Consider the following 13,855-nt stretch of genomic DNA (forward strand, 5'->3'; position numbering starts at 1 on the left):
CTGCAATAAAAGAATTAACATAAATGAATATTTAACATTTGATAACTAGTTTAAAAATATTGAATTGGCAAAATTATTGTTTCAAAGAGGCTTTAGAACCGGCACTCCGAAATAATTTTCATATCCCAGAGTTTTCTGTTTTTTTTTTAATAAATTATAAAAAACTGAATTTTTAGCTTCAATTTTTAACTTTAATATCACTTATTTCAATAAAAAAGTACAATTTAATTAATTTTGTCCAGTTCCACATATCGATAAAATTCTCCTTATAATTTATTACAATAAAATTAAAAAAAATATCAAAAAGAATTATTGTCACTGTTAATTTATTTAAATATTTCAATCAATACATATGCTTTAATACATAACTTAGATTTATTATACATTTGTATCAAATTTGAGATAACAAATTAATATTTGTCTTTTCATTTTTATTTTTATTTAATACACAAAGTTCAAAATACAATATATTAAATAAATAGGTTTTTTTTTGTTCGTCTACTGTAATTTTCAGCATTTGATTTTTTTCGTGCGGATTTATCCGTCGGATAGATGTGATTGACAAAGATGTGATGTTATGTTTTGACTAATAATAGTCAGAATTAAACAATTACAACATCATTAAAAATAAAACATTTAAACCTGTAACATTTACTATTTTAGTAAAGTATGGCCGCCGATATTGCTTATATTTTGTAACATGTATTGTATAATTGTTGTTTATAATTATTTTATTTTTCTTTATATGTTTACGGATGATCATAAATATTGTTTAAAAATGTACAATTATTTAAACAAATTTTTTGATTTTCACAAAATTCATAAATAGTATTAATGTAAAAATGAATTGTAATGTAAATTTAAGATTCTAAATCATATCATAAATATTTAAATCAGAAACTTATTGTAAAAACTCAAGTGTATAATAATAATAAGGGTTATATAATACATATAGTTATTTAAAAATATGTAAAAAATAGTTTTAAGAAAATAATTCATTATACATAGTTTTGTATAATTATATACTGTAGAAAATAACTGATAAATAAAATGTGTATGAATAAATAAGTTTAAGTAAATTAATAGAAATTAAATATGAAATTATTTTAATAGCTAATATAATAATTAATATACCGAATAAATTTATGTTTATATGATTAAAATATTAAATAATATTGTATTTAGTTGTTGGTTTGTATTTAACAAGAAGAATCGGAAATATTATTATTATATATTTTACCAGAAATTAACAAGCTATTTTTATACGTCTCTCAAATATTTAAAAATATATATACGCACGCCTATGAATAAAAAACACATTTAGAACTGCTGATCACATGATGCGTTATCTGGTGGTGAATCTTTAAGCTAAGATTTTGTCTTAGTAGTGACTAGTAGATGGCGCAGCATAACAATTTTATTTCTCCACGATAATATATTTCAGTTTGTGCCACGCTTACGATAGAGGGCACTACTTAATAATATGTTGGATTTAAATAAATATAAAATACGTTTATTTATAATATTATCTATAATAAAAGTACTTTTACCTATAATTTTAATGAACCAATTAATTGTCCTAATTACAAAAAAAATTACACAAAAGAAATTTGAAAAACTATTGTAACTAAATCGATCCTGTAACGTTCAGTTCAGTTTTACATTGTTTTTTGACAATAATTTTATACATTCAATACATTCAATTTTTAAATTAAAATATCATAAACTAATGGTGAATTATGGTACCATTTTTTTATTAGAAATTGTTTGTATTAATGTAAAGTGACATTACTTATTTCTAGATTTTAAGTAGAACTTTTGAAAATAGTGGGGACATCTATTAGAGATATAGATTACCAAATTGTAATGTACTTAAAATGTGTATTAAAGAATTCTATCAACTAAATTTGTACTATAACCTCAAATTTCACACCATTTTAACATTGCATTTACATCAAAAAAATTATAAATATGAACAAACTTTTAAATTTGCAAAAAACTATTGGACTGGCTAAATGCAATTTACACACCACTAGTGCTTGCAATGAAATACAAAAAATGTCCAGGTTAAGGGTTGTCGACAACAGTGATATTGGCAAACAGGCCATGGCTGAGGGTAAACCACCAAAATGTATACACGTTTATAACAAAACTGGTATCGGTAAAATAGGTTTGTTACTAAACAAATTTTATTGTTATTATGTTACACATTACTGTGATTTTAGGTGACAAAGTTTTAGTAGCAATTAGAGGTGAAAAAAAGAAGGGAATCCTAGTGGGACTTAAGCAAAATCAAAAGACCAAAGTGCCAAAATTTGATAGCAACAATATAGTACTCATAGATGATAATGGTACACCATTGGGAACAAGAATTCATGTACCAATTCCTACAATCTTAAGAACAATTTTAAAAGAAAAAACTCAGGCCAAAGGTGCTGATTACACAAAATTATTAGGAATTGCTTCGCGATTTGTGTAAAAAGGATGTGTATATAGTTGTTATAATAATATAAGTTTAAGAGTTTTATTGGATTTTTTTTAAACTTGCCTTATTCAATTTGTTATAAGTAATATTTAAAGAATATTTTTATTAGACACTTTTTACGGCAAATCATCAATACTTTGATTTAATTTGACATAAAATATAACTGAGTAATTTTTTAGTTTCTTTTTTGATTATGTAACAACATAACAGGGTGTTACAATTACAATTAAATTAACAAAATTAATCTCATTTTCAGTCTTAATTTGTTCAGATATTCCTCAAATAATTTGTTTTCAAATTGTTACAAACATAAATATTTATTCCTTATATATTTATTTAATTTTGATTATTTTTTTTTAAATTAAAATCTGTCCATATTAGAATTATTTAAATGTTCACTCTGCATATGATATTATCACATTTGAATAAACAAAAATAAACTAGAATTTGCTTTAAATTTGCTTAGAAATTATCCATTATGTTTTTGGGTAATTTTTACATATTTATCTAACCGGATTGTCCATAACGCCAAATAAAAAATAAATCAGTATAATGTTATATTAAAATCAAATTAAATTACTGGAATTAATATGATTCATTTTAATTTAATATCAAATTTACACGCTGTATATGTTACGAAAAAAATTGGGGTATTGATAAAAAAATACTAATATACATTGTAATAGTTTATTGAAAGATTTTAGATTGATACAAGCAACACAATAGAAGTATACTCGAGAGCACATGAGGTTTATGTGCAGTGATTTCCAGACCAAATTTACTAACAACTACAGTTTCCCGATATAAATACAAAAACATTTATCGGTAAAACTACTCCATTCTGGTATAAAAACGTAATAATCTAAATTATGTCAGGAAACAGTAGAATGTTTATTATTTCATGTAATTTTCCACAGTAGATGGTTTAGGCGTGTTTGCAAATAATACTTGAGCCAGAGCTACTATGAAAAATTACAATATATTAAGTGTGCTTATTGGGAAAGCAACAATATAAACATATATATATTTAAAGAAAACAGAAGCACTGTAAACATTAAAAAGGAAAACATTTACAATGTTTCACAATTTTGTAATAATGATCAGTGTTTTTTTACAAGTACTGCATAGTCTAAAATAGCATTACAATAGTTATAGTTTAAATTTATATAAATACAATCACAGTAATAAATGGGAACCAATAATAAAAGAAAATTTTTCATTTACTAAGTTTCAATATACATTACATACATCCAATAATTATAATAGTAACCTTATGTAATATGTCTATACTATTTTTAGTTTATTACTAGTCTACACCCAGTCTTACTTTCAAATTATTACAGTGATGATATTTTGATAAGATATTAAGCAGTGCATTTATTTAAAAAGCATAAACAATATATTCATTCTGCTCAAAAAACATCACACACATTCTTATAAATATACATGTCTTCATGACCTTCTTGTTCTCAATCAAAACTGTAGCAAATTTTCCATATCATTTAAAAACTCACTTAAAATTCTATTAGTTACTTTATGGAATGAATTATTTAACTTGATGCACATCCCAATTTCAGGAATGTTTTATGAATAATGCTAATACAATTTTAAAACTTTCATGTCAGTTGTTAAGTGATATGGCTTTTATCATAGACTCTTTGTATTTTAAGTTTATAACACTTTTAAAATACAACGAATCGGTTAAAAACTTAAGAATCTAACCACTAACAACATTAAGTCCCTGGATAATTCAAGTACTATGTGAATAAAACATTAATTATTGAGAATATATTTATTTAAAAGTGTTATCGGCCTTGATCAACAAACGCCAAATAGTTTGTTCAATTTACATTTATAAAAAACATATTGATAATAATTCTAACTTCAATCTATCTAAAATTTCAAGAATAATAAACGGGAATGTGTCAGACAAATGGTACAAATAAGCAGTTCTGACTGACGCATTCCAAACGCCAATTGTAAAAACGCAAAAAAAACATTGCATTTTACCAATCGGAGTTCAAAGACTGTTTCGTGACAGAGGAATCTACACTATTATTAAGCTATTTCATATTGTAAATTCAGGGACTAACGAATCTAAATATAGCGAGGACTGCCAGAAACATGCATCGCCAGTAAAAAATCGAAGCGATGAACGTGTCCAGGAATCCGATCACCATTTTTTGGGTACTTGGATTAATCAAGTACTTCCCCTTTGCTCCCGAAACATAAAAACATCAACGAGACTGAGTGCTCAGAAATCAATCTATTTGCGTATATAAAAAAATATGTCATTGGATGATGTAAGTACATACAAATGCAAAACGTTAAAACGCCGACTGGCACTGATCGCCGTCCATTCAATTTCCAGTCCTAAATAACTAACAATTTCCTACCGATCCTTCCGTATAAAAAACACTACCTATCAACAATATCATTGAGCGATCACTGCTGCGTCGGCCAATCGACAACCATTCTTAGCCTAAAGAATTTATTACTCATTTTTATCGCAGTTTTCAGTACTGGCGCCAGTTCCGACGCCGATTACACGCAAAAATTATTTCATCCAAATGTTCTATTGCATTTTTTGCGACACCCAAAATTTAAACAACAATTTAAAAAAATGCATGTTTTAATTTGTTTTCAACTTGAGTATCAACTTTTGGTTACTTTTTTGTTAATCAAATCTGAAGGCATCCTTCACACTTTTGTGTCACCGGATATAACATAAAAACAAAAATATACAATATACAATAAACCAATTAACATTATCGACAAACTTCATCAGGCGTATACAGAATATTTATGTGCGGCTTTTCTATTTACAAAAAAACCGTGTAACATAACTTTATATAATAAAAACAAGAAATAAAATGAAAATAAAAAAAAATAAAACTGAACGTCACTTCCCACTACAGTAATAATAGTAAACGCTACATTATGCACCCTATTCGGGAACAAATCTTACATTAAATATATATATGTACAAAAAAGGAACAAAATGTTTCACTATATCTCTAGTTAATAATTGATAAATATATATTTTTGGCGTTTCAAATAAAAAGAAACTTTCAAGTGTTTTAAGTAACAAATAAAAAAATAATAAAAAAACCGTCATGTTTAAAAAAATCTTGGGAGAAACACCCGCACGTACAGGCCACCTGTTGATTTTTACGCGGAGCAAACAACTTAAACGTCGGTGCTTAAATTAATGTAAGCGAAGTTAGAGCACAAAAATACAAAAAAATGAAATTTTAGTTGGTTCCAATAAAATGCTTTTCTTTCGGAAAAGCAACGATTTTTGTGTTGTAACTTGAACTTGAATTGAAAATAGAAATTAAATGCCATAAATTAGATGTGTTTGGTTTGTATGTATGCATCTATGAATTCTGACCAGCAGTTTCAAAAAACTAAATTTATCCTGAACCACCAAAACATCTATTCGAGAAAATAACGAGTAAAATATATTTATACCACGAAAGTGATATTTAAATAAATAATTTGAACTTTTGAACAAAATATGGCACCGACCTCCGCAACGAGTATCTTTGGCAAAAATAAATCCGAACCGAAATCGACAAACGAGAAGAACGCAGTGTTCACGTTAATCAACAGGCCGACCTGTCGGCGCCGCATCTCCACCGACGCTGGACGCCAGTGGCGCCTTGAGGGCGGGTCGGGGCGCCGCCCTCGCTTCTTATTCCTTTTTTGCCGATCCGTCGCCGCCGTGAGGCGGTCGGCTGGCAAAGTGGATGATCCTAGATCACGAGGCCTGCTTGACGACGATGACTCCCGGCCGGGACTGCTGGTGCTGCTGCACCGTCGTCGCGCTGTTGAATTCGAGGAAGCCCTGCATCTCCTGCTTGATCGTCAGATCGGGCACCCGCGTGGTTAGCGCGAGCGGCACCTCCTGCGGCTGTTGGGGCTCGTCGCCGAACATGTGGTCGCCCTCCAGGTGTCGTATGGCTTCGACGATGGTCTCCAAGTTTTGTCGGGACGTGTTCGACACGTAGAGCCGGCTTGGACTGGAATCGTCGTGGCTGGTGTTGGGCGAAGGCAAGCGTTCCACTTCCACTTTCGGTTCGGCCTTGATGGCCGCTTCTAGAACGGAGGGCAGGCGATCGGGGATGACGAGCTTCGGCTCGGGACTGGGACTGCGTGAATGGGGCGGCGAGCACACCACCGTCTGGGTATGACCGACCGGGGGCACGCTGTCAGCCGCCACCAATTGCAAGTTTAGGTCGTCCGCTTCGTCGATCTGATAGATCGCCGTCTGCACCTGTTGTTGCTGATACAATTGCTGCTCCAACTGCCGGACCTGGTCCTCCAGTACGGCCCGTCGGCTCCTCTCTCTTTCGAGTTGTCTCTTCAATTCGGCCGGAGAATCGTTGGCGGTGTTGTTAACTGTGACTGTAATCATGCCAACTGGCTCGGGCGACATGGAACCGAGGCCCTCGTCCGAAGAGTCCGTTGTGATGTTGGGCAAAATCATCTCAGTCTTGCGCTTCTTGGGCGGTAACTCGCCACCTTCGTGTTGGTTGACCAGACGCTTGAGCTGACAATTCTGCGACAGCAGTCTGGTCTTCTCCTGCTCCAACGAGTAGATGTATTCAGCAGTTTGTTGAAGGATGGCAGCCTGAAACAAGATAAACAAATAATTATTAGACTGCACCATTCCAATATAATCATATTATGTTCATTGAAGAGATACAATGACGGAAAATACTATGGAATATTTTTTAATAAATTAATATTTTTCAATAAATAAAAATTTATCCCCTGGAATTTTTCATATCTCTCCTAATTGAGTTAAACAAATTCGGTAGTTTGTGATTACTGCTAATTGTTTTTTGTTTCTAGGGTTAAACATGTTGGCGGAAATATTATGATTTGGAGATGCTTTTCTCGATCAAAAGTTGGACCATTGATTTAAGTGGAGGATAAAATAGATCGTTACCAATACGTTTGTCGAGGAAGAGATACAACTTCGTTGTATATTACACCAAGACAACGATCTCAAATACACGTCTAAAATTATTAGGCTTTTCTAATGAAACACTTAACTGTGCTTTTGAGCACCTTTGGAAAATATTAGACCATTGTATCCGAACAAACAACATCAAAAGCAAACAAGATATTCTTCAAACCATATTGCATCAGTGGCAACAAATTCCTATTGAAACATTGCAGAGAAGGGTGGATTCTATGCCTAGTGATAGAGACCAAAGGTTTTGGCACAAAATATTGAAATATTTGAGTTATTGTTTAATTTTTCATGAATATTAATAAAATATTCCATAGTTTTTTCGAGAACTAATTGATTGATTGAATTATCTTGAGACACATTGGATTTGTTCAGATTTACAACAGATTAGGGAAAACATTAAGTAACATTTCTAACAAGTAAATAAATATTCGATTTCTTTTCACCATTGTAATTTGGTAAAAGAAAGAATTTGATTAGTAGAAAAATGATGCTAATAACATTCAAATAAATAGATAAATAAGGAATATACAGAGTAGTGATCATAATTATAGTAACTGGAAGAGAAAAATTATATTTCAGCAATATCAAGACCGAGACAAACAAAAAGGGATGGTAGGAACTACCTCTTAAGTGCCTATATGGGAAACACAGAGATCATAATTGAGCGTATATTGTCAAACTTTGTTAATTAATATAATTTTAGCTCTTGCATCACAGGTGAAACATCAAAGAGGAAACAATTTAGATGCAGTTTTCGTCTAATTTGCACCCAAATTGGTTTTAATTTAATCAAACACTTGGAAAGAGTATAGGGGAATATATCAGACACAGAGACCTCAAAGAGAAACCTTGGTTTGATACTAAAAATGTGAAAATTCAATTCGATTTGCTCAGAATCACATTTACTGGACCGCAGAACAGACAAATTTTAAAATTCACTGTTGTAGTACAGAAACGCAAAATTGCACACACAATTGTGATTTACTACGTCTTCGTTTCGCGGGGCATTTAATCACATACCCCGGGTCCGACTAGAAGCCGTCCAAGCGCGTAGCGTGTCGGACTGTACCTCCGCCGGACTCTGTGTCTTTGACACTTTCAAGGTGAAGTTACAACATAAAGACCGCAACAGAACGAAACGCCGACCGCTGCCGTGCGTCTGCTCTCGTCCGGCCGCCGTCCGTTTGGCTTTGTTCGGCCCGCAAAACAACTCCGCGTTGCATAACGTACACCGCCAGTTTATCTAGTTTCGTGCCGGTTACATAACCGCAGTTAACTGCGACGCAGTACGCCGTTCGCAAACGACAAATCCGGCCAATTTCACTTCGCCAGAACACAAAAGGCCCCTTTCTAATGCGGCTTCAATCCGCCTCGCAAACATTGCGCTTGTGTTTATTTATACAAAACGATATTACGCACGACCAGCGCAAATATTGGACTTTTCGACGGCAAAACATGTTTGTTGCACGACCGCGTGCTACAAATCGATTGGGTTGCACCCGGCTCCTTTTCTTATTTTCTACCTGCGCCGACATCTGGAACATTTTTCCCTTTCACGCGAAAACTCCGATGCTTATCGGACCAATTCATTTCGGTACCTGCCGCCTTCTGGAGGTCTTGAGAATGGTCAGTGACTCACATCGGATTTGTTCTCGTTCCCGTAAGTTCTGTAGCGAAAATCAATTTCTAGGAATCTCCATTGTTATGTACAAAAGCCCGTCGGACCAGCTGTTTTCGATTGGCCGCATTGTCCTGTTGTAAAGTTTTGGGAAACGTTCAGGGGGGGAATGCACTTGCACCTGGTGTTATGTGACGCATGGCGTGCAGGTCCCTTTTAGCCAGAATTTCAAACACAAAAGCAGTCCAGGAAATTTTTTTTAGATTATGGTCACCTGCACTTTGCTGGCTACTTAAAAAATTGGATCTACTGAAATTAATCAAAAACCCAAAAATTGGAGTTTAGTCACTATTTTTTTAAACAAACTTCGCTGATAATTATGGGAATATTTATACCTTGATATTGTAATTATCAGTAGATAATTACTATTGATAATTAACATTAATAATACTATCATAATATTATCAGAGCTTTCGCTGATAATCAGTGATCACTAATAACTTAATAATTATAATAATATAATCAACTGGTTGTTATCATTTTATAATTATATCAAGATAGGTAAGACTTTTTGTATTCTCACAGAATTCATTCAAATGTTCATTAAGATTATTAATATTATTTTATTTTCTTAATTATATATTATCATTACACTGATTTCGTTAAATATTTAGAAAAATAGAGAGGTTAGATAATAGATTACTTTTTGGAATTCAGTCACTCTTAGTTTTCTGATCAATACTATTGATAATTAACATTAATAATTATGGTGATATTTGTACCTTGATAATGATTAAATGACAATTACCAGCCGCTTTCGCTGTGTTACTTATATACTGATAATAATCAAATGGTAATATCACTTGATAATTATAACAAGATAGATAAAACTTTTTGTATACGCACAAAATTCCTCTAGATGATGTCCATTAATAATGAATTTATATTATTTTATTTAAATACAACATATTGTTTTCGTTAAATTTTTAGAAAAATAGAAAAACCAGATAATAGATTACATTTTTGGAATTCAGTCAGGTTTAATTTGCTGATCATTACTATTGGTAATTAACATTAATAATTATCGTGATATTTATGCCCTGATAATGATTAAATAACGCTGATATTTGTCAGTGATAATTATTTCTTGATAATTACATCAAGATAGATAAGACTTTTTGTATTCTCTCAAAATTCCTTAATGTTAATATTATTTTATTTTTTTAAATATATATGTTCATCGTATTGTTATTCCTTAAATTTTTAGAAAGAGAAACTAGATAATAGATTACTTTTTGGAATTCAGTCAATCTTAGTTTGCTGATGATTACTATTGATATAAAGGTTAAACCTGAACAAATATAAATGTGATGACTATTGATAATTAACATTAATAATTATCGTGTTATTTATGCCTTGATAATCATTAAATGACAATTATTACAAATAATTAACTTAAATTATCATGATAATTTCTAATATATTTTTTTTTTAAATTATCGTGATTATACTGTTTATATTATCTGAGATATTTATAATCATGAAACAAAAACCAAAAGACCAAACAAAATGCCGGATAAAATCTTCCTGCTACCGTTCTAAAATTTATTCTACGACTTGAACTTCCGGAAATGTATCAATTACCACAAAATCATTGAGCTCATTAAAAATAACGAGTCTTTTAAAAAAAATTCGGAACCATTTGCCCGCCCATTAATTTATTAATAACCATTGTGAGGCGCACTGATAAAATCACGTAGTGCTGTTATCCTATTTACTGTTCGTGTTTACAGCTGACGGCCAAGGTCAGCTTGGATTTAAATCGTTTATATTTAAAAACGGTCTGGCCGCACACCACACACACACCAATCTTGCCGCAGGCTTCCAAGAAAACTTTCCGCGTCGGTTTTCCCCCGACCGAAACCGCCACAAATTCAATCAGCCAACAATTGAAAAGACCAACAACGAAACGAATTAATAACATCGACTGCATCCCCAAATACACCACTCCCAGGAGTATTATTCAAAAAAATTGCTTGCCTCCTGAAGGCCAGCCAACTTGATGAGTACTCTATGCGCAATGCGCACTGCGCACCGTGAAGAATTCGCGCGACCCGTACATGTGTGTGTGTGTGTGTGTGTGTGTGTGCAAAACGCTGCGATAGAGCGGCAGCCGAGTGATATGCACGTCGAAAAAACCGGTAAGGTAAGACACACCGTTCTAAAAATAGAATTTGCCGGCGTTGCAACGCCGGCCGGGCGGTACGGTGCTGCCGAACTGGTGGCCACGGCGGAATTTCGTACTAGGAATGGAACGCGACCAACAGCCATCGGCCGCGACCGCACCGGCCGCTTACCAAGCCGAAAGCACGGAAATTATATTGTGCAGCAGGACTCGTACCAACATCGAATTGCAATCGTTTCGTACGACTGCGAAAAATAGGAGAACACTTCTAGCAGGAACAACAGTGAAATTTTTAAATACCATCTGTGACACATGAGAATATGACGTCATTAATAGCAAAGGATTGAAATGTTTTTTTAATAATAATTAAAGTCCAGGAAGAATATACAGTAGTGGTCATTCTTTAAACAAATTTTTCAATGGGCAAAATTATAGCAATTTTTTACTTTGGTTTTTCATTGTTCTCTGTGAATTTAAAGAGATTATTTATTAGCAGTTTTTTGCTTATTACAATTATTTATTATTGGTCGAAGTGAAACTGCAAGAAAAATTATAATTCAGCGTTACCAAGACCGAGAGAAACCAGAAGAGATGGTCCAGAGCTTAGGACTCCAGACAAGAATCCTATAGAAAACAGGAGGGATCACATTTATAAACAAATTCAACATAATTTTACAAATTTAAGTGAACTCATCACATATTCAGGAAGCTTGAAGGACCAATATTATAAAACAAAAAAGATATACAAAGTGTTAATATCAAGTAAAATAACACAGATTGAATAATTGAAAAATCACTTTCAAATTTTAAGTTGCTATTATTTATGTCCAGCTCAATTTACAAAAATTCATGTAACAATTTTTAAAATAAGAATATAGTAGCTTTTATAATATTGTATAAAACAAGAGTTTACATTATATAAAAGAGTTATGGCTAAAATATTTAACATTTTAAAAAGTTGCTGTAATAATGTCTACATTTAAAAATACTTATATGTAGTAATTGGTAATTCCATGTGTTTTCGCTTTGTTGATTGTTTAGCATGACTTTATATAGATATTTTCATGTTTTCCAGCCCAACGATTGATTATCAATATGGACAATAATAGAGATGAAAAACATACAGCGAGGAAACGTGTTTGTGTGCGAGTACAATGCTAAATTTAGAATTGAATAGCACGCGTCTGTATGTAACGGTACCGGGATGGTTTTTAAAGCCGTCGGAAAGAGAAAGGAAACATCCCAAACAAAAACAATTTACCGCGGATGGATTCCCATCGGAAAGTCTACGTGCAAAACCCGCCGTTGTCGGATTAATAAACATATTTCTTGGCGAGAACAAAAGAGAATGATGTCATTTGCATAGAACCGTCGTTTCTTAGAAATTCAACGTGGAAAAGAATGGGACGACTTCCTTTGGGAAGGACATTAATCGAGTGGAGTCTGGCTGATTGAATTAATGCAATTGTCCGACGGGATCGTGCCACCACGAATTGAAAGTGAGTCGCTGTACGTCAACTGACAATCAGCTGACGGTCTCCTGACACTGTTAGTTAAATCGGGGGTCTGGTTCGATGAACCGCAGATACAACAACGGTTGAAGGGTTTGACGTTAAACAAACAACACTAAATCAGTTCCTTATCAGCCCTTTAAAAGGAAGGCATTGTCCAGCACAATGAATGGACGTTTCCTGTGAGAAATAAAGTGTACACATTCATATGTGCATGTATTTCTGTACGAGCACGCTTGAATGGAACAGTGTACTCCGTTGACCGTGCGAGAGTAGGAAATTCCAAGCATTCCATCGCCGACTGTTTCGCAATTTCCCATCTTACGGGGACTGCTACAAAACCCAAGGGCTATACAGGTGTTGTGTGAAATCTGATGGAACACAAACACATCATCATCACATGTCCAGAGTCAAGAAAATATTTATGAAGAGTAAAACAGCAAATTTAAAATCAAACAGGCACGCAGTGGTAAGATTGGCAGCTGCTTCGAGTCGAAATCGTCGACTGCACAACGTGCAACAACCATAGACACGGAGAACCGACGTGGACAGGTGAAGGACCCCGGTGCATCCGGTCTCGCCACGAAGGAGTTTAAAAGGCACTTTCGAATGCATGTGCCGCACCACAGACGCGCCAACATAGGCCTGCGTGTTCCCAGCGAGAATGAGTGGGTCGCAGCGCCAACGCCAACGTGGCACTCGAAACCGCAAAGAGACCACCTTCATCCGAAAATGGCGCAGTTCCTCCGACGTCATTCCCACGTGAAAGACGGCGCCAAAGGAACGTAGTCCTTAAATGGACGCTCCAAAAGTATCGGTTTCGTTTTACGCTTTGTATTTGGAGCTGAAAGGTGTTCCGAAATATCCGCGTGAGGCTTTAGCACGAGGCTGCTGCAGTGTTCGATTGATCGTGTGGGCATTCGCCGCCATATGGTCAACGTGAAATACGACCGATTAAAACTGCGCCACGACCAAAAGGTCGCCAACACCTTGCACATAAAAAAATGCAAACTAGACTTCTCAGAACCAGATCCACGGAGCGTTTTTAACCTTTTCTGGCCGCTTGTTT

General features: G+C 33.7%; 2 protein-coding genes across 2 annotated transcripts in view; one reads left to right on the forward strand and one right to left on the reverse strand.

Moving 5' to 3' along the window:
• The first annotated feature begins 1,902 nt into the window (after window positions 1–1,902).
• Window positions 1,903–2,525, forward strand: LOC109595280 (39S ribosomal protein L14, mitochondrial). The gene is made up of 2 exons (XM_020010600.2): window positions 1,903–2,170; window positions 2,226–2,525. Exons 1-2 carry the CDS (start codon window positions 1,972–1,974, stop codon window positions 2,477–2,479), a joined length of 453 nt encoding a protein of 150 aa, XP_019866159.1. The 5' UTR covers window positions 1,903–1,971; the 3' UTR covers window positions 2,480–2,525.
• A 633-nt stretch (window positions 2,526–3,158) lies between these two features.
• LOC109595284 (transcription factor AP-4) overlaps window positions 3,159–13,855 on the reverse strand; it is a 51,136-nt gene continuing 40,439 nt past the window's right edge. The window contains exon 3 of the mRNA XM_020010605.2: window positions 3,159–7,121. Coding sequence (XP_019866164.1) covers window positions 6,249–7,121 — 873 coding nt within the window. The 3' untranslated portion in view covers window positions 3,159–6,248. The remainder of the gene's footprint in view (window positions 7,122–13,855) is intronic.

The sequence above is a fragment of the Aethina tumida genome, chromosome 7, assembly GCF_024364675.1.
Source record: "Aethina tumida isolate Nest 87 chromosome 7, icAetTumi1.1, whole genome shotgun sequence".
NCBI lineage: Eukaryota > Metazoa > Arthropoda > Insecta > Coleoptera > Nitidulidae > Aethina > Aethina tumida.